The sequence below is a fragment of the Erithacus rubecula genome, assembly GCF_903797595.1.
Source record: "Erithacus rubecula genome assembly, contig: scaffold_113_arrow_ctg1, whole genome shotgun sequence".
Lineage (NCBI taxonomy): Eukaryota > Metazoa > Chordata > Aves > Passeriformes > Muscicapidae > Erithacus > Erithacus rubecula.
In genome coordinates, this window is record NW_027636268.1 from 116828 (window position 1) to 138780 (window position 21953).

General features: G+C 49.7%; 2 protein-coding genes across 2 annotated transcripts; both read left to right on the forward strand.

The window, feature by feature from the left end:
- Positions 1–6286: 6286 nt before the first annotated feature.
- Positions 6287–7835, forward strand: LOC306815302 (olfactory receptor 14A16-like; the record flags this gene model as incomplete). The annotated part of the gene is made up of 1 exon (XM_079331890.1): positions 6287–7835. Exon 1 carries the CDS (start codon positions 6903–6905, stop codon positions 7833–7835), a length of 933 nt encoding a protein of 310 aa, XP_079188016.1. The 5' UTR covers positions 6287–6902.
- Positions 7836–17871: 10036 nt separating this feature from the next.
- On the forward strand, positions 17872–18804 carry LOC306815287 (olfactory receptor 14I1-like; the record flags this gene model as incomplete). Its single annotated transcript, XM_079331876.1, has 1 exon — positions 17872–18804. The coding sequence occupies one exon, from the start codon at positions 17872–17874 to the stop codon at positions 18802–18804; it is 933 nt and encodes a 310-aa protein (XP_079188002.1).
- Between the last annotated feature and the right edge of the window lie 3149 nt (positions 18805–21953).

Here is a 21953-nt window from a genome sequence, read left to right on the forward strand (position 1 = left end):
GAGAACAACACAGTGGGACCAAGTGTCTGTTGCCTACACAAGTTGGTTAGAAACCACAACAGATAGCTAGGTAGCCAGGGCTGGAGCCTGTGTTGGGGCCGGAGCCGAGATTGGGCCAGGTAGAGCCAAAGGGAGGCGATACCGCCGCAACCCCAGGCACTGATGCCCGCCCAGCAGCGCCGCCGCCAGTGCAGGCAGAGCCAGGTAGAAGTGTGACCTTGGGGGGACGGGCGGGAACAGGGACGGGGCAGCCCCGCTCAGGGCCAAGGGCAGGCCAGGGGCATGGCCCGGCTGGGAACAAGGAGAGGGAGACTGGGAGAGGAGGGCGACAGCAGTGTTGTAAATGAGAAACAAAACATCTTGATAGTTGGTAAAATTTAGATTGCTTTATTTTATATAGAAAGAGAAATGCAGCACTGGGGAAACGTGAGGGGTCACTGCCTACTCCACGCAACCTTGGTTTACAGTCTCTTTTTACAGTATGGTTTCTCATTGTCGTCACAAATTTGGGTTTTTGCTGTCATAATTTTGCCAGATAAGCAGTGATGGTTGAAATAAAAATGCATAAACTCTTTGGGCAGTAGTCAAGTCTCATAGATAACCATCTGGTCTTGGTAGATAAAACTGGTGAAACTCAGGAAGTTTGTTCTTTGTAGATAGAGAGCACTGATTGAATAAAGGCAGGAAGTCTGATTTTGCAAAATCTATCAGACTATCGGAAAGTCTGGTTTTGCAAGCTGGTAGTAGATGCAACTTATCTATAAAACATAATATTCATAATAGGGGGATTTAGTCAGAATGATTTAATCATATATTTTCCTGTATCTAGTGTCATGCTTCATGTCAAACCTAAGTATTCTGGTTTATACAAACTCCAAATACTTCTATGGTTAACACAAAGTCTTTTATCAATTATCACAGCGGGAAAGGGAGAAGAGAAACTAGTTTTTACTGCCTTAGGTTATGTTAGGTTTTGCTGGGTTATACTAGGATAGGATGCTGGGGGTTACTGGGTTGGATTGGGAGAGAGATAGAGGGAGTGGGGTGTGTGAGTGTAGAGATGCAGCTGGAGAGCAGGGCTCAGAGCACTGCTCAACTCATGACTGAAGCAGATGTGCTAGGTTTGGTAGGCCACAAGCCCTGACAAGCTGAGGCAGAGCCCTGGATAGGGAAGCAGAAGGTGTGCTTGGTGTGCTTTGTTTAGCTAAATCATGCAAGACCGTACGTGCCTATGCTGGTCTGTACAGGTCTGTGCAGAGCTTTGATTAAGTAATGTTACTTAGAAACACCACTTGTATAGTTGTGCTATTTTTAGCTGTAGTTGATGAGGTATATGTATTGAAGTGTGAAATCAATAAATCGGCTTCATGCTTGCATCAAACGGGGGTCTCGTCCCTTAGTTATGCAAGTGGGGGGGAGTCCCGTCCCCTTGTTGATCGCTGTCAGTGAGCGCCCCCTGCTGACCTGGAGGACCTGGTGGCCATCTGTGACTTGTGCTGGGTTATACTGGTTTATACTGGGATGTGGTCCTGGGGCGGACTGGTTTGCACTGGTTTGCACTGGTTTGTACTGGTTTGGACTAGGCTATACTGAGATATTCTGGATTTTACTGCGTTGTAGTGGGAGGGGGCTTGGGGACACTAGGCACCTACTGGAAGCAATTTCTGGGGGTGGTGGTGCTACTGATTTATACTGGGAGTGACCTTTAGAGGTGTTGGCATGACTGGTTTATACTGGGATGGGTCTTGGGACCTACTGGGAGTGACTTCAGGTTATCCTGGACTTACTGGTTTATACTGGGAGCTGCTGCTATGGGCTCAGGGGTGGCTCCCAGTGCTTACTGGTTTATACTGGTGCCCTAGAAGTCCACACCTGGGAACACCGGCAGGCAGTGGATATGGAGCAGGACACCAAGGCTGAGCTGGCCTTCGCTGGGGCCCTACTGAGAGGTGACTTCTCCAACTTCTTAGCTTGGCACCGCCTGTGGCTGCTGCTGCCTGCCAGGAACTCTGGGAAGGGCGAGGCTGAGGTGCTGCCTCCCGAAAGGCTGAAGGAAGATGTGGGATTCCCTGTAAAAATTCCCACAATTTCACTGGATCCCCAAAATTTCCATCTCTTCCCTTGCCTAAAGTGGGAGGTGGTCAGCTCTGTTGGTTTGAATGGGTAGACCTGATGCCCCTAAAAATCCCCATTGGTTTTAATGGATAGACTGGAATTCCTTCACATCTGGGTGCCCCCATTTAGGTATTGGGGTGTCTCCTGTTGCCTCCCTGAGATTTTAGGGTGCTGCCTTTGCTCCCCCCAGAGCTGGAGCTGGTATAGAACATTGTCTACACTGACCCCACAGACCAAAGTGCCTGGGTGTACCTCTGTTGCATCCTCTCCCGAGGTGACTCAGGTCACCCTCCCACCCCTGGGGCCCTCATGTGGAGTTTTGGGTTGTCCTCTGAATGTTGAGGTGCCCCCCAATCGCCCCCCAGGTGCCAAGGGTCATCTGTGTCCACGATGACAGGTATTCAACGGTGGCCATCATCTTCTCCTGGCCTGTCAGTGTGACTCAGGACACTTGGGTGCCCCAAAAATCACCTGGATATCCCCAAAAATCACCTGTGTACACCTGGGTACTTGCAAAAATCTCCTGGTTCCCCTTGCAAAAATCACCTGGGTACACCTGGGTACTACCCAAAATTCACTTGGGTATCCCCAAAAATCACCTGGGCACACCTGGGTACCTGTAAAAGATCCTGGATCACCCCAGAAATCACATGGATACACCTGGACACCCCTTGGACACCTGGATCTACTAAAATCCCTGTGGCCCCCCAAAACTGGTGTCCCTAAATCCCCATTGACTTCAATCAGGGTGGACCAGGAATCCTGTGTATCCCCAATTATCCTACTAATCCCTCCCTGAGGTCCCAGATATGACCCAGTGCTCCCAGTAACCCTAGTACAGCCTACTTAGCTGCTCCCAGTGCTCCCAGGAATAGCTCCCAGTTTGACTAGCTTGTCCTCCCAGTTCTCCCAGTGCTCCCAGTAACCCCTCTCAGTGCTCCCAGTTTGTTTGCCCAGTTTCCCCCCTTCCTACCTTCCAATGCTGCCAGTTCCCCCCCCCCAGTGGTTCCAGTTCCTCCTCCACTGCTTCCCCTTAGCCCTTCCCAGTGCTCCCAGTTTAACCAGCAACCCTTCCCGATCAAGCCCTATTAATAGGAAGACCTGGTGTCCCTAAATCCTCAAACGATTTCATTGAGGTAGATCTGGTGTCCCTCAACAACCATTGACTTCAAAGGGTAGACCCAATGTCCCAAAATTTTTGGTCCTAAAAGTCCCAATTCTGGGTTTGGAATTCGCAGATTTTGGGCTGAAAATGGAGATTTTTGGGCTTACCTGAAGGCACAGCTCCAGCATGGGCCACAGGCGAGGAATCAGGGATTCAAGATTGGCTTCCAGGAATTCATCCAGGACTTCCAGAGCATCAGCGCCGTGATCCTGGAATGGAAATTCCTGGAATTAAGCCCAAAGATTTCCTTGAATTTTACCCAAATTTCCCCATTTCATCCTCAAATTTCCACAAAATCACCACTGACTTTAATGGGGTAAACTTGCTTGCTCTAAATCCTCGTTGACTTCAATGGGGTAGACCCAAATGCCCCTAAATCCTTGGTGATTTCTAATGGGGGGAACCTCATGTCTGAAAGATCCCTATTGGGACATTAATATGACAAAGATGGGGCAACTGAGAGACGTTGTAAAAGATGGCTTATTGCTTTATTGCATCAGTCTCATAAAAAGGTGAAACATTAAAGATGTTACATCCAACACCATAATATCAAAGCCACCTCATTCTTAGTTACAATGCCTTATGTTAATTTTTAGCAAAATCTAAAAAAGTTTGCTAACCAGTCATTAATTGCTTTGCTTCCCATGACTTTGCTGCGATGTGTCATTTTTCAACCAATCATATAACATTTCACAAAATTACATTAATACATCTTAAACCTCTAACTAACTTTATAACAGGTCCTATAGCTAAACTTTAAAATATTTTACTATCTTCCCTTACATATTCTGTTGCTTATAAAATACATATTTCTGTTTGCTTAAAATATATATTTATTTAAACTGCAAATTTATATTCTTGTTTCATGTCTGTTTCATTTTAACGCTCTAATTCTCCAAACCTTCTCCAAGATCTTAGGTCAAATCTCGTATCCATTTCTATCTCTGAGCCTGTATGCAGAAGGCCCTGAGAGCACTCCATGCCTGTATTTCCCATACCACAGTATCTCAATGGACCCTTGGTTTCATGAAGGCTCAAAATGGTAAAAGGGTCTCCTTCTCCTGCCCTGTAGTGTAACTGTTGCCATGAGGAGCTGGAACAGAGATCACACAGATGGTTTCGTGATGTTCTGAAGTGTCACACTGGACTCCTTGGTTCTGTGAGGCCCTGGAGTGTCACAATGCACCCATGATTGCAGGAGGTTCCATGGTGTCACCATGGCCTCCTTGGATCTGCAGTATAACAATGGACATTGTTCCATGAGGCCCCACAGTATCACAAAGGCCCCTTGGTTCCATGAGGCCTTTCTCTAACACAAATGACTTTTGGTTCCATGAGGTTTCTCAGTGCCACAATGGTCTCCTTGGACCTGCAGTGTAACAAGGGACCATAGGTTCCATGTGGCCCCACTCTGTCAAAATGGATTTTAGTTCCATGAGCTCCCACAATGTCAAAAGGCCCCTTTGTTCCTTGAGGTTCCATGGTGGAACACTTGACTCGTTGGTTCTGTGAGGTTCACTATCATCAAATCTCCAAAATATAGAAATAAGTCTCCTTAACACAAATTTGATGAAAAAATCATTTTTTCAGGCCTCAAGTCCAATGTCCAAGAATAGGATAACTCCGATCCTTGTGTGGATACGTCATTCTACAAGTGTGTTGCTTATATTAAGTCACTACATGTGTATTAGAATGTACCCATTTCCTAAAAACGCATTCCAATTTCCCAGTTCCTGTTCATTCTATCACTGCACCCTTGAGCCAGATGTGCTCTTGTCTTCACACCTTGCCTGCTGGGAAAGCAGCCCCTGCATGCCTTATTCTTGTGCTAAAAATTAACAGGCATGGTAAAAATTTTACTAAATTTTTGTCAGAGACATCTTTACTATCCTTGTTCCTACCTGTCACCAATGCTTCCATTGTTCTGCTCTGTCTGGTACCTTGGGGAACTTTCTCAGTCCTGTCTCTCAGTGAGACCTATTAAAAGTTCAAGAAACTTGCAAGTTTGAATTTAATTTTGAGTTCTTGAGAGGATTTTGGAAAAACATTCCCTCAGGGACTTAATCTAATTTAAAAAAAAGACGAAACCCCTGAGAGGATCATAAAAGTTGTTGTGTTGTGTCTTCTGGCACAGAGGGAGATAATAGCAACCAGGAAAAGCTTCAAAAAGGCATTTCTGCTGAGAAGCTGCTCCTCTCCCAGCCCAGCAGGGCTGAGGGCACTGCCTGCAGGCACTGAAGGGACTGGAACCAGGCACAGACAGGCTAAAGGCAATCAGGACTGGCAAGACATGGAGCTGAGACTTCACTTGGGGAAACATCTTCATACACCTGGACATGGTGAGTCTGTGGGTGCAGGGCAATGTCCCCTCTGCTCCTGGAGGGATGTCCTGGAGTCATCACATGTGTCAGGAGGACTCGCCCAGTTTCTCTGAAGCACAGGAGGAGGAGGAGGAGGATTTGCTGCAGAGCAGGGCTGCCCTGGGCACTGTCAGAGGGACAGGGCAGGACGGCTCCTGCTGCCAGGGATGGCTGCAGGGGCTGAAGCTGGGGCTGCAGCCAGGGCTGCCCAGGGCTGTCCTGCAGAGCAGCTTCTGCAGCCCTCAGGGCTCTTGGCCAGCCCAGAGCATGTGCCACCTGCCAGGGACAGCTCTCAGCCTGCCGGGCATCTCCCCATGAACTGTGGGGAGAAGTTGGAGGTGGAAGAAGCCACCCCCATCAGGGCAGATTCCTCCTGCTATGGAAATGGTGCTGCATGGCCAGGGCTGCTCTCAGCTTTCTCCTCAAGGGAAGGGAAAGGGGCTGTCAGGTGTGTCTGTGTCACTGAGACTCCTGCACTGTCCCACTGGGCATCAGCAGATCTGCCTCACATCTCCCTCACAAAATGTCTCCTCACCCTCCTCTGCCTACAGACAGCAGCAGCAGCACCTTGGCTTGCAGCATCTCAGTTTGTGTGAGCTGCCCTTAAGGTCCTGCTGGCAGGGAGATGTCCCTGGGCAGTGCCCTGTTCTGGGAGGGGTGTGCAGGGCAGAGCTGAGCCCCAAGGGCTGGGCTGGGCTCTGGGAGCACTGGCAGGGAGAAGCCTTGGAGAGAGAGAAACAGGTCCCTGTAGGTAAAATTGCAGGAAGCAGAGAGCCACACAAACCCTGATATCCTCCCTCTTCAGGTGCTAGGGAAAGAGAGAAGGGTTCCGAGAAACTGACTTTTAAATTGGAAACTTCCAAAAGGCTACTTTATTTTTCCAGCACATTTTAAGTGTGATTACCATGAAATACAGGGAGGGGTAACGAGCAAAGTGCACCTCTGTGGGAGCAGCAAGTTGGAATACACTGGGGCACAGGGAGTAGTTTTCCCTCTGGGCTCCCCAAAGTTATTCTTACAGAAATGCTGACAATGACAATTTTTTTCACCTGTGATAAAGGGGAAATAACTCAGAAGCAACCTCATGACCGCTTTTCAAGCTCAGGTGAGCTTGAAATTTTAAAATTTAAATGAAACTTTTACAAAGAAGGAGAATCAATTTTGAGTGAATTCCTAAGAAATTAACACAGACTAGACTCCACAAAGTTTGTCCAATTTATCAGTGCCTTCTTTCTACAGTACGTGATGCCCAGAGAAAGCAAATGTGCAACAGCAGCTCCATCAGCCACTTCCTCCTGCTGCCATTGGCAGACACGCGGCAGCTGCAGCTCCTGCACTTCTGCCTCTTCCTGGGCATCTCCCTGGCTGCCCTCCTGGGCAACGGCCTCATCATCAGCACCGTAGCCTGCAGCCACCACCTGCACACCCCCATGTTCTTCTTTCTGCTCAACCTGGCCCTCACTGACCTGGGCTGCATCTGCACTACTGTGCCCAAAGCCATGCACAATTCCCTCTGGGACACCAGGAACATCTCCTACTCAGGGTGTGTCATTCTGCTTTTTTTATTTCTGTTTTTCATTTCAACAGAGTTTTCCCTCCTGACCATCATATGCTACGACCGCTACGTGTCCATCTGCAAACCCCTGCACTACAGGACCCTCCTGGGCAGCAGAGCTTGTGCCCACATGGCAGCAGCTGCCTGGGCCAGTGGCTTTCTCAATGCTCTGCTGCACACAGGCAATACATTTTCCCTGCCCCTGTGCCATGGCAATGCCCTGGGCCAGTTCTTCTGCGAACTTCCACAGATCCTCAAGCTCACCTGCTCAAATTCCTACCTCAGGGAACTTGGGCTCATTGCAGTTAGTGTTTGTTTATCATTTAGTTGTTTTGTGTTCATTGTTTTCACCTATGTGCAGATCTTCAGGGCTGTGCTGAGGATCCCCTCTGAGCAGGGACGACACAAAGCCTTTTCCACCTGCCTCCCTCACCTGGCTGTGGTCTCCCTGTTCCTCAGCACTGGCACATTTGCCAACTTGAAGCCCCTCTCCATCTCCTCCCCATCCCTGGATCTGGCAGTGTCTGTTCTGTACTCAGTGGTGCCTCCAGTGCTGAACCCCCTCATCTACAGCCTGAGGAACCAGGAGCTCAAGGCTGCAGTGTGGACACTGATGACTGGCTGCTTTCAGGAACATTAAACTGCTGGCTAGTTTCTAAAAATCACAGAAAAACAGCCATTTTTGGTGCTTTATCTTGGTTTGGTTGTGGGGTTATTTTTCCTTTGTTTTAGTTTTAGCACACTGTCCATAAAAAAACCCACTCTGTGTTCCATTGCTCATTATGTTTCTCCATCTTCCCTGTGGCCACAAAATGTGTCAATAAATGGTTGCAGTGTTTGTGGCTTTAAACACACTGAAGGATTTCTCTCCCAGCTAAGTTTTCTCCAGAGATGCCCCTTTTGTTCTCATCTCTGGAGCTGCAGCCACAATGTCTGTGTGCAGAGCTGGGGCAGATCAGTGCTGGCAGAGCAGCTGTGCCCAGCAGCAGCAGCACTTGGTGTTGCCAGTGCTGCTCCCGTTCCACTGCCCTGCTGCCCTCCTGCCCCTCGTGTTGCTGCAGGGTCTGAGTACTCTCAGGGCAGGGCACATCCCTGGGGGTGGCAGCACCGGGGCTGCAGCAGGGACAGGCCACGGGCACTGCTGGCGCAGCGCTGATGCCTCAGGGCAGGGCCTGGGGGCTCCAGGCTCCTTGGCTAGGGCTCTCTCCAGAACACTTGGCCAGGCCAATGCTGAGCAGAGAAAACCCCTGTGAGCAGCCCCAGGCTGGCCGTGGGCAGGCTAGGGGCAAACAGCATGGCTGGTGCTCTGCAAGGTCCCTGCAAGGGGAAGACCCTGGCAAGGAGCAGCAGAGCAGGGGCTGATCCATCCCCACTGCACTGGTCAGACCAGGTCAGTGTCCTAGAGCGTCCTCATGCACCTGCCAACAACATCCCCCCTCTGCAGCCCTGGCCTCTCCCCCAGCTCACACAGGTGCCACATCCTTGCAGGCACAGACACGGCAGCACTGGCTCAGGAGCCCCTGTTTGCACTGCACAGAGCAGGTGTCAGCACCCCCATGGTGCTGCTGTGGGGAGATGGAGCTGAGTGAGCACAAATGCCATCAGTCCCTGGGGCCAGCAAGGGCTGGGGGACAGGAGGGGAAACTACTCATGTTTGTCATGGCCTCCGAAGTCAGCCAGAAAGTTTTTTTCCATAAGCTGTGAGTTTCCTGTTGCACTGCAGACATTGTTATTCAGAGCCAGGTCTGCCTGACCACTACCCCCAAACTGCACTGAGCATTTCATTGGCCTCAGCTTTCTTTCCTCTTTCCTTCTCCAGAATTCTTCCTCTTGCCCATTACTCTTCCCTCCTCTGGTGCATTCATCTGGCCATAATTACTTGCATTTCAATTATAAAATTATAGCCAGTATTAATTATAACTGTAAGGCCTCAATGCACACGCACACTGAGCAAAGCCACTGACCACTCCCAATGACTGCTCATCACTGTCCACAGCCCACAGATGACCTCCACTGACCATTTCCTCAATAACTACCCCATTTACCACACTCACCTACTACCCCCTACTTACCTCACCTACTTAATACCCCCCCACTGACCACACCAATTGACTGCATGGTACTGACCACCCCCAGTATCCACACTAACTGGCTACTCCATTGACCACACCCACTGACCTCACCAACTGACCACACCCCAAACACTCCTCAACTGACCATAGTCCATCTGACCACACTCACTGACCATAAAAACTGACTGCATTCCTACTGTCTACACACACTGCCCACACCCCTGACTACTCCCACTGGCCACACCCACTGGTCACATACTTGACCACACAGTAATGACCACACAACTGACCACACCCCAGTGATGACCCCACTGACCACTCCCACTGACCCCACTCCACTGACCACTCCAACTCACTACTCCTTCCCTGACCACACCCACTCACAACATCCACTGACCACAACCATTAACCACACTCCACTGACAACCCAACTGAGCACACCCACTGACCATTTCCCCCTTACAACTTCCTACTGCCCACCCCCACTCACCACATACACTGGCCACACCCACTGACCACACCCACTGAACACAGTCATTGTCAAGACACCAATGCCCACACCCCACTGACCACACCCACTGAACACCTCCACTTACCATACCTCCACTGACCACACCCACTGCTGCCACCCACTCACCACAACCCACTGACCACTCAACTGAATGAACTGGTGACTCAACTGACCGTACCCCAACTGATCCCACACCATTGACCACATCCACTGACCACCCCAATGACCATGCCCACCGACTGCACTCACTCACCACAATGACTGAGCACATGCCACTGACCACCCCCAGTAACTGCACAAACTGGCCATACCCCCACTGATGGCACCCAATCACCACAACTGACCACACCCCAATGACCTCCAAACTGACCATACTACAACTGACTACACCCACTGACCACTCCCACTCACCATGTTCACTGACCACAATCTACTGACTACCCAATCTACTGTACGCCAATCCACCACACACCGTTGACCACACCTACTGGCTGCACCCACTGACCATACCCCAGAAACTTCCCAATTGACCATACACCCACTGACTACACCCTCACTGACCACCTGCACTGACCTACTGCCCAAAATCCAAAAACCACCCAACAGACCACACCCACTGAGCATTTAACTGACCACACCACCACTGACCACAACTACTGACCACACCCCACTTCCCACACTGCAATTACTACCCAAGTGATCACACCACCATTGACCACACCCACTGACCATAACCCACTGATGACACCCATTAACCACACCCACTTGCCACACCCCAATCATCACCCACCTGACCACATCAACACTAACAACACCCCCATGTATCACCCCACTGACCACCCCAATGGCAACACACACTGATCACACCTCAGTGGTGACTGCCTCTGAGCACATCCACCAACCACACACACAGCCCATACCACTGACTACACCCACTGGCCACCCTGCACCTCTCACACCCAGTGACCACTGCCACTAACCACACCAACTGACCACCCCAAATGCAACTTTCCAACTGACCACAGCACTGACCACACACACTGACCACAACCACTGTCTGAGACAGAGAAATTAAGAATTAAGAATCAAGCATCAAAAAAGGGACTAAAAGGGATCTGACAAAACTATATGGAATGCTTAAACATATACTGTGCTTACAAGAACAGGAGAAGAGCAAGGTTACAAGATGCGATAAAGAGCTAGAATGTGCAAACAGGATGCAAGGACAAAGGCACCACCAAACAGGGGGGTTTTTCAGACTCCTAAGCCAGGAAAACTGGTATCAAAGTCCAGAAGATGACCAAAAGACTAAAAAGAGAGTATGCCCAAGGAGACAAGCTGAAAAGCTCAGTTGAGAAGAATACTATTTACTTCATCCTAAGGACGTCCAGACAACCACCAGAGCAACCAACAAGGAGAAGTGCTCAGTCACGAAGAGACGTGGAGCTAATTTTAATAGAAAATGGGGACAGGCACGATTAGGAAACGAATATGTATTAGTCGCATTGTGCAATCCTAGTTGGTAGAGAATGAAAAGAGAGGCACAGGTCGCCAAAGGTGTGCTGTTTTTGAAGGAGCTATCCCACATGCACCTCAGCGCTGAATAAATACATGCTTACACTTATAACTTTTTTGTGGATTATAGAGAGTTTTCCCACATTTCAAATTGGCAAGCCAGCCAGGAGGTCTCTGCCTGCTGTGGTAGCAGCCGAGGAGCAGATTCCCTGGGGCGCCCCAAGACCTTCCCTGGAGGGATCTTGAACCTTGGTTCGCTCACTGTGGGGACAAACAATCACCTGCTGGCATTGCAGATAAAATGGTATGTATTAAATAGCAACAACAAGACTGCTAGTAAGTCGTACAGAGAAGCCTGATGTACAGCACAGTCCTGGTGGGCTTGCAAGCAGCTGGGCAAGTGGAGGGATGGAGACAAAGAGAGAGGAGTTGATCCCCAGCCAATAGCACGGCCAACGGAGGGGTCTTACTGAGCTGACAGAGCAGCCTGCTAGGGACCCTGGGGATGAGCCTAGTGAACCCTTGTTTTTGCTGCTATTTTGTGTGACTGCTAATTCTGGACATTTTGAATCATTGAGTGTGTCAGTGAGTGAGTGAGCGGGCAAGCCGTACCTCTGATACGGAGCGAGGGTGGAGCTCTACCCACGCTTCTGACCTCTGGTGACTGAGGTTGCCAGAGAAAAGCCAAGTGTGGGGTGAGTGCAAGTGTGAACAGAGAAGTGTTATGCTTGAACATGGAGTGGTTAGCATTCATTTTAATCATGGATAGACAAATTGAAGGAGTCTCTCCTCAACAGCGGTTTAACCTTGATCCCTGGGAATTTGTTGATCCAATAAATCATTGGATAGAAAGAGGGAACAAACGAGGACCTCTGTGGGGAGGTTGGTAGCCTTGGACAGGGAAAAACCTGCAGTAGAGACTCTGAGTATTCCAGAGAGGGTGAACGGGATGGCTTGTTTTCATGGGAAATTTAGAGCTGTCAGAGGATCAAGGAGTTGGCATCTGGTGTGTGTTTATGTAGTAGAGATAGTGAAATATATTGGTATTGTTGCTCTAGTAACCAGCAGAGCATAAGCCCCAAGTGTAATATGAAAAACTATCCTAATCAAGTCAATGTTGAACCTAAAATTCTGAAGTTAGTGTGTGGAAAGTCACATTGGGAGTCTGTGAATTGGGGTTGTGTGTGGGAAGAAAACTGGGAAAGAACAGTGAAATTCTGTAAGGAAAATTCTGAGTGGAAAAGGGACAGGACAAGAAGAAGATAATGGAAACTGGACCAAGTAAAGACATCCCTAAGGCCAGTCCATTAGGCTGTATTATTGCACATTGGAAAGACATTGCTGGACACAGGCACAGAAAACAAAAGAGGTCTTATTAGATTCTGCAAGGACTGGTGGCCATTATATAAACTGGACGATGGAACAAAGTAGCCACCTAGTGGAACTTTGGATTGTAACATGCTTTTACAGCTCATGATATTTCTTAGGAGGGAAGGGAAGTGGACAGAGGTATCATATGCAGACATGTTTTTCTCCCTTCAAGATCACCCTGAATGGCAGAAAGACTGTGGGCTCAGGGCTCCATCTGATCCTCTGGTATTGGCCCTAGAGAAGGAGAATAAGTCTAAGAGAGGAAAGCTTAAGCAGTGTTGTTCAGTGGGCAGTGTAAGGCAAAGATGTACAAAATTGGATAAGGATTACCAGATTGTAGCTCAGGAACAAGATCTGGCGGACATTTTGCTCAAGCCTTCCCACATAAGACAGGAAAGGGATGAGGATGCAGACTCAGAGGATCAGACTCTCCTCCAATCGCACACTGGACTGGACAACAGATACAGATATTACAGGCACCTTTATGAGAAGCAGTGGGACCACAGGTTTGAATGGTATTGGTTAAAGTTCCCTTCTCCACAATCAACTTGGAGGCATGGGAAAAGGTTGCTAAAACTTACCGCAGTGATCCAGTTAACACTGCTAAATGTCTGTGATATATAATAAACAACACAATCTGGATTGGAGCAATATACAATTATTATTGGATGCACTGACCGAGACAGAAAAACCATTGATTATAAAAATGACAGGGGATCTGGCAGAAGGTTATTATAAAACGCAGCAATTGGATGTGAAAGATTATTTTCCTCTCCAAAATCCACAGTGGGACTCAAATAGATCAGCAGAATTGAGAGAGATGGAAAGCTATCAGGAGTGGAGAGCAAAGGGGATGGAAAAGGCCATTCCCAAAACTATAAATTGGTCAGCTTTATATGCAATCAAGCAGGGGCCCTCTGAGTCGCCATCCAAATTCCTCATTTGACTAAGGGATGCAATGGGCTGCCACACATCACTGCACCCTGGGTCTGAGCTGGGGATACAGTAGCTAATCAATTTATTCCTGGGTCAGTCGTAAGGTGTGAGATAAGATGCAAACTTCAAAAGTTTTGGGGGGAGGATGTAAGGAACTTAGAGAGGCTGTTGGACAAGGTGTGGAAAGTCTTTAGTAACCGGGAAGAAGGATATAAACAAGGAATGAGGAAGTTCATAGTATCATAAGTGAGAGGGAGAGAGGAAGATGCAGACAGGAATCACCTAGACAAGGTCTGTCCCATTTGGGCAGAGACCAGCGTGTGATCTGTAAGAAATATGGTCACTGGAAAAATTAATGTCCAGAATGAAGACAGGGTGACCCTCAGGAAAAGGGAGACCAGGAAAAGGGAAAAGTGATTGCACATGTGAAAGAAGACTGAGGAGGACCAGGAGATCTCACCAAAGGAGATCCACTGGTTGTAAGTTAAAGTTGGGGAGAAAGGGAAAAAAGTGGAATTTCTAGTTGACACGGGGGCAATATATTCAGTTCTGAATAAAATTATGGCACCTGTGGAGAAGGATTATATTACAGTAATAGGAGGGACTGGCCAACTTTAACAAACATATTTTTACAAACCATTAAGGTATAGTCTTGGAAAGCAATAGGATATTCATAAATTTCTCTATCTGCCCAGTTTCCTGAGACAACATTTGAGGAGACACTTGTTAGAACAATTACAAGTAACCATTAAATTTTAAAATGTGGAGGTTATTCTGGAAGTAAATTATGAACAGTGCATAGAGGAATTAATTTTAATGTTAACAGCTGCTCATATGGAGGGAGAAATTAGTGAAGAAATAATAAATCAAGTGTTTCTGGGAGTGTGGACCTCCAATGTACCAATGAGGGTGAAAAATGCACCTCCTACAGTAATTAAACTGAAGGAGGGAAAACAACCAGTTAGAATTAAACAGTACCTCTGGAAAAAGGAAGATAGGGAAGGAATTAGTCCAATAGTTGAAAATAGTTGCAATTCGGGTTGTTAAAAGAGTGCACATCTGAGTTCAACACTTCCATTTTACCAGTCCAAAAACCAGATGAGTCATATGGGATAGTACAGAATTTAAGGGCTGTTAACAAAATAACTGAGATCTCTATGCCATGGCAGGAAATCCATACACTTGGCTAATGTGCCTAACACCAGAGCTAAATTGGGTTACCATTTTAGACTTGAAAAATACCTCCTTTTGCCTCCCTCTCCATGAAGGCACTTGGCCCTGACTGTGGGGTTTGCCGGTGGTTGTCACAGGAAAAAGGTGACACTGTGGAACCAAGGGTTCATTGTGACACAGCAGGGCCATGTGAAGCCAAGGAACCATTGTGACACTGCAGATCCAAGGAGAATATTGTGACACTAAAGAAACTCATGGAACCAAGGGTCCACTGAGACATTGTGGGGACTCATGAAACCTACAGGGTATTGTGAAACTGCACAGCCTTGTGGAACCAAGGAGACACTGTGGTGACACTGTGGGGCCATATGGAACCAAGGATTCCTTTTTGATACTGAGGAACCTCATGGAACCAAGGGTCCATTGTGAGACTTTGAAACTACAGAGGTCATTTTTAAAGTACTGAATGTCAAGGAACCAAAAGTCCACCTGACAGATTAAAGTGTCATGGAACCAAAAAGAGCATTGTGACACTGTAAGGCCCCATGGAACTAAATATCCATTGCGAAGGTCTCAAACATTCCTTGCAGAGTTCTGCCTTGGAGAAGGGGAACCTCCTTGGTGGCACCTTGGGCTTGGCACACACCTGAGAAGTGTATCTCTTTTCGATGGGGAAACATAAAAGTTTTGGATTACTTAAAAAAACTAAGAAAACATCTTTTGGCCCGACTGCAGTCAGTTATCCAGCAAAGCAGGTCCCAGGTGAATGAGGACAGACAACATGGGGTTGGGGAATGTGGAGCAAGATTGTCCACAGTGGGTCAGACCTCAAGACACAGCTTCTCTGAGCAGGACGGACCTCCTAAGGAGAGAACATGGACTCAATACCAATCACAGAATGCTGCATCACCTCTGCTCTAAAGAGAACAGTAATAAACTATACCCCTTAAAACAGGAATGTGAATTTCTTAGACACTCTTTGAAATATTTCTTCATAACAGTATCGGGGAATCTCCCTAATGAAGTGCACCAGACCAGAGGGAAATCAAGGCAGGACTTGCTTTGTCAGGACTTGCTTGATCCCAGTGAGCCTCATGGTGCCTTTGGTGCTGAGACATTGAACCTCACACCTGAAAGGAGATTGCACAAACCTTTCCAGGAATCAAAGTCAGAAGAAAAACCCAAAGCATTTCAGAGCATTAATGGGTCCCTCTGAGGTCCATCCCCACCACAGGTTCCTCATGGACTTCTTGAAGGAGAGAACTGGAGGCCATGATTGCACAAATTTTTTTCAGAGACTCAAAGGAAGGAAAAAGGAAAGTACCCTAAAAAACTAAAGTACGTTGAAGCATTAATAAGCCCCACTGAGTGTTGTTACTGACAAAGGATCTCATGAGACTAATTAATCAGATAATTGGAGGCCATGATTGCACAAAGCTCTCAGAGACTCCAAGGCAAAAGCAAAACCCAAAGTCCTTGGAAAAACCTGCAGTCCCTGGGAGCATGAAGGAGCCCCCAGGGCCATTCCTGACCAAGGCTCTCCAGGGACTGGTCCCAGCAGATCCCTGAGGCCACTGGGATGTGGGGGGATGCTGAGGGCAGCACAAGGGGTGACAGTGCCCAGCCTTGCTGGGGCTGTGCCAGGAGGCCCCAGTGGCTCAGGACAAGGTGTGTCCTCACAGCCCTTGGTGGCACAGACCCTGCTGTGCCCCAGGGCACCAAGACTTGGCTTCTCTTTGTCCCCACCTGTCATCTTTGCCTCCAGTTCTTGACTCCCAATGTGGTTTGGGGACACTTTCTCAGTTGTGTCCCTCAATGGGACCCATTAAAACTTGAAGAAACTTTGTAGTTTGATTCTGACTTGGAGTTCTTGAGAGGTTTCTCCAGCTCCCTCTCAAGGACTGATGTTTAGGGCTTCAGCACAAACCCCAAGGGGGTCATTAAAAGGCATTGTACTGTGTCTGTGCTGCTCAGCTGGGCTGGGCTCCTGGCACAGAGTGCCATCCTAGCTATTAAGAAAAGCTTCAAAAGCACATTTCTCTTGATGAGCAGCTCTTTTCCCAGCCCAGCAGGGCTGGGGCTCTGCCTGCAGCCATCCCAGGCACAGCACAGAGGCACAGAGAGCTTCAATCAGTCAGGGCTGGGAAGATGCTCAGAAGTGATTGGGGGCAGAATCACTCCAAGCCCTTGAGACAGGAAGCCTCTGGCTGCAGGACAAGGCAGCTGCAGCTCCTGGAGAGATATCCTAAAGCTGGAACATCCCAGTGCCTACAGACTCTGTGAGTATATTCTCTGATTCTCTCTTGTCTAGAGCAGCCAGGGGTGCCCAGGGCTGTGCTGCAGAGCAGGGTCCTGCAGCCCAGGGCACTGTGCTGGGGCAGGGACTCTGCTGCCTGCCAGGGACAGCTCTCAGCCAGCCCTGGGAGCTGCCCCAGCACTGGGGAACAAGGTCTGGGTGGAAGAAGACAGCTGGTAATGTTTGGAAATGTTCTCCTTGTGTGGTGAGGATGCTGCATTGTTCAGGACTCATGTGTCATGACTCTAGCATGACATTTCACTCCAGAATATTTTGAATTAGATTATACAGGGAGCATAGCAAGGCAGGAGCTGTTATTAAATCTACTGCCCTGGGTTGCCTGGATGGGAAATAGCAGACTGATATTCATCTCTCAGTTCAGGTTGAGAAAAAAAATAAAGAAAAAATTCTCTACATCTTAATAAACAAGGTGAAGGGAGAAATCAGCACAGGTTCACTTACAGGCAGCATCACTATCGCTTTTCCAGCCTCCTCGGGGTTGCTCTGAGGCTGCCATCAGAGGCTGCAGAGGCAGAGATGGCTCTGGGCAGTGCCCTTTGGTGGGAGGGGTATGCAGAGCAGAGCTGAGCCCCCAAGGCTAGGCTGGGCTCTGGCAGCACTGGCAGGGCCCAGCCCTGGGCACAGGGAAGCAGCTGCTGGCAGGGACAGCTCCAGGCAGCAGAGCCCTGGCCAGGCAGTGGGGGGAAAGAGTCACCAAGCTGGGCTGGGATATTTAAAGTCTCTCCAAACTGAACTATTCCATGATTACTTTTTTACAGATCCTCATGCCAAGCCACAGCAAATGTCCAACAGCAGCTCCATCAGACATTTCCTCCTGCTGGCACTGGCAGACACGCGGCAGCTGCAGCTCCTGCACTTCTGCCTCTTCCTGGGCATCTCCCTGGCTGCCCTCCTGGCCAACGGCCTCATCATCAGCGCCGTAGCCTGCGGCCACCACCTGCACACCCCCATGTTCTTCTTCCTGCTCAACCTGGCCCTCACTGACCTGGGCTGCATCTGCACCACTGTGCCCAAAGCCATGCACAATTCCCTCTGGGACACCAGGAACATCTCCTACCCAGGATGTGCTGCTCAGGTCTTTTTCTTTGTGTTTTTCATTTCAGCAGAGTTATTCCTCCTGACCATCATGTGCTATGACCGCCACGTGTCCATCTGCAAACCCCTGCACTACGGGACCCTCCTGGGCAGCAGAGCTTGTGCCCACATGGCAGCAGCTGCCTGGGCCAGTGCCTTTCTCTATTCACTGCTGCACACAGCCAATACATTTTCTCTGCCCCTGTGCCATGGCAATGCCCTGGACCAGTTCTTCTGTGAAATCCCCCACATCCTCAAGCTCTCCTGCTCAAATTCCTACCTCAGGGAACTTGGGCTTCTTGCTATTGGCTCCTGTTTAGCACTTAGCTGTTTTGTGTTCATTGTTTTCTCCTATGTGCAGATCTTCAGGGCAGTGCTGAGGATTCCTTCTGAGCAGGGACGGCACAAAGCCTTTTCCACCTGTCTCCCTCACCTGGCTGTGGTCTCCCTGTTTATCAGCACTGCAGTGTTTGTCCAGATGAAGCCCCAATCAATCTCCTCCCCATCTCTGGATCTAGCAACGTCAGTTCTGTATTCAGTGGTGCCTCCAGCCCTGAACCCCCTCATCTACAGCCTGAGGAACCAGGAGCTCAAGGCTGAAGTGTGGAGAGTGATGACTGGGGTATTTCACAAGCAATAAACTGCTGGCAAATTTTTGCAAAACACTTGGAATAAAAATAATTTTGACACATTTTGTTTGTTTCGTTTTAGAGGTTCTTTTGATTTTGTTTGTTTCGTTTTAGAGGTTCTTTTGATTTGTTTTACATTTTTCATATTGTCCATTAAAAAATGTCATTATTTGTACTAATTCTCATTCAGTTTCTCTCTATCCTTCCTTCTGTGGTGACAAACTGTGTCAAGAGGGGCTGTGTCTTGGTGGCTTTAGAGGGACTAAAGGATCTGCCAGAAAGTTTTCTCCAGAGATGCCCCTTTTGTTCCCTTCTCTGGAGCTGCAGCAGCAATGTCTGTGTGCAGAGCTGGGGCAGATCAGTGCTGGCACAGCAGTTGTGCCCAGCAGCAGAAGCAGCACTTAGTGTTGCCAGTGCTGCTCCCGTGCCACTGCCCCGCTGCCCTCCTGTCCCTCGTGTTGCTGCAGGGCCTGAGTGCTCTCGGGGCCGAGCACAGCCCTGGGGGTGGCAGTGCTGGGGCTGCAGCAGGGACAGGCCATGGGCACTGCTGGGGCAGCTCTGACACCTCAAATCAGGGCCTGGGGGCTCCAGGCTCCTTGGCCAGGCTCTCTCCACAACACTTGGCCAGGCCAATGCTGAGCAGAGAAAACCCCCATGAGCAGTGCCAGGCTGGCCGTGGGCAGGCTGGGGGCAAACAGCATGGCTGGTGCTCTGCAAGGTCCCTGCAAGGGGGAAACCCCTGGCAAGGAGCAGCAGAGCAGGGGCTGATCCATCCCCACTGCGCTGGACAGCCCAGGGCAGCGTCCCAGAGCGTCCTCATGCACCTGCCAACAACATCCCCCCTCTGCAGCCCTGGCCTCTCCCCAGCTCACACAGGTGCTGCATCCTTGCAGGCACAGACACGGCAGCACTGGCTCAGGAGCCCCTGTTTGCACTGCACAGAGCAGGCATCAGCACCCCCATGGTGCTGCTGTGGGGAGATGGAGCTGAGTGAGCACAAATGCCATGAGCCCCTGGGGCCAGCAAGGGCTGGGGGACACAAGGGAAACCATTCAGATTTGTCGTAGCCTCTGCAGTCAGGCAAAAAGTTTGTTCCCATGAGCTGTGAGTTTTCAGTCCCACTGCAGACACTCTTGCTCAGAGCCACAGCTGCCTTTTAGCCACCCCCACACAGTCCTGAGCATTTCCTTCGATTCACCTTTGCTGTCTTTCCTCATTCCTGATCCATATTTCTGTCTCTTTCCCAATCCTTTCCCCTCCCCTGCAAACAGCCCATCCTGATTTTGCCATTCCTCTATGGCTGCACTCCCCATTTCAGTTCCCGAGTTGTCACCGTGGGAACATTTCTTGGGGAGCAGGATCATCCTACAAGTGCTTCAGGAATTGTCTGCAGGCTCCTGCAGTGCTTCGTGCTGCTCCCTTGCCAGAGGCACCACAGGCCAGGGGGGCACATCTGGGCTGCTGTGTCTGGGTGTGGGGCTCCCTGTTCTGGGCAGTGAGGAGGGGCTGGAGAGGCTCTGCAGGACTGACAGGATGGGCTTTGGGGCTGTGAGGAGAAGCTGAGGGACCTGGGCTACTGGACCTTCTGAAGAGGAGGCCCAGGACTCATCTTGCAACTGTTCCAGGGGTGGTTTCAGAGAATCACAGAATAAGCCAGGCTGGAAAAGTCCTTGAAGATCATCAAGTCCAACCTGTGCCCTGACACCACTTTGTCTCTCTGAGCTTTCTCTTCCCAAGAATAAACATCCCCAGCTCCCTCAGCCACTCCTCAAAGGACTTTTGTTCCAGACACCTCATCAGCCTTGTTGCCCTTCTCTGGACATGCTCCAGCTCCTTTCATGTCCTTCCTAAATTGTGTGGCCCAGAACTGGACACAGCACTCGAGACGCAGCATCATAAGTGCTGAGCAAAGGGGAAGAATCACTGCCCTGCTCCTGATGCCCACAGCACTGCTGAGCCATGCCAGGTGCCATTGGCCTTTTTGGCCAGCTGGGAACACTGCTGGCTCATGTCCAGCCTGCTGTCCATCAGTGTCCCCAGGTCCCTTTCTGCCTGGCTGATGTCCAGCCACTCTGTCCCCAGTCTGTAGCACTGCAGGGTTTGTTGTTTCCACAGTGCAGGACCCAGCTCTCAGCCTTGTTAAACCTCACCTTGTTGGATTTGAGTCCTGGATCCTGCCTGTCCAGGTCCCTTTGTAGAGCCCTCCTACCCGCCAGCAGATCCACAATCCCACACCAGCTTTATGTCAACACAGTTCCAAGGTCCTTTAAATTGCCATAATGGTCTCCATGAGTCCATGAGACTTCCTAGTGTCACAATGTCCCTTAAGTTCCATGAGACACCTGGGTGTCACAAAGTCCCTTGGATTCTTGGTCCCCGCAGTGTCACAATGGATCCTTGGTTCCATGAGGTCTCGCAGTGCAGCAACGCTCTCCTTGGTTCCACAGTGTCACAATGGCCTGCCGGTCCCAAGGGGCACCACAGTGTCAAATATGTTTCCTTCATTTCATGAGTCCCTGATGAGCAGCACTGGCCCCTTGGTTCAACGGGTCCCTGCAGTGTCACAATGGCCCCATAATTACACAAGGTCCTGCTCTGTCACAATGTTCTGCATGGTCCCACAAGGCCCTGCAGTGTCACAGTGGCCTCTTGGTTCCATGGGGCACCACAGTGTCACAATTGTTCCCTTAGTTCCAAAAGTCCTTGCAGTGGAGCAATGGCCCCTTGATTCCATTGGCCCCTTGATTCCATTGGCCCCAGGCTCTCACAAGCCTCTCCTTGGTTCGGCAGTGGCACAATGGCCCCTTGGTTCCACAAGGCCCTGCAGTGTCACAGTGGCCTCTGTGGTTCCACGAGGACCCAGCGTGTCACAATGGACTCCTTGCTTCCATGCAGCCCCACAGTGTCACAGTGGCCCCTTGGCCCTGTGGTGCCATGTTGTACACAGTGTCACTCTGGTCCTCTCAGTTCCACAAGGCCCTGCAGTGTCACAATGTTCCCTTGCTTCCCCAGGGCCCTGCAGTTTCACAATCATCACAGAATCAGCCAGGCCGGAAAAGACCTTGGAGAGGATCAAGTCCAACCTGTGACCCAACAACACCTTGTTACCCAGACCATGGAACTCAGTGCCATAGCCAGTCTATCCTGAAACACCTCCAGG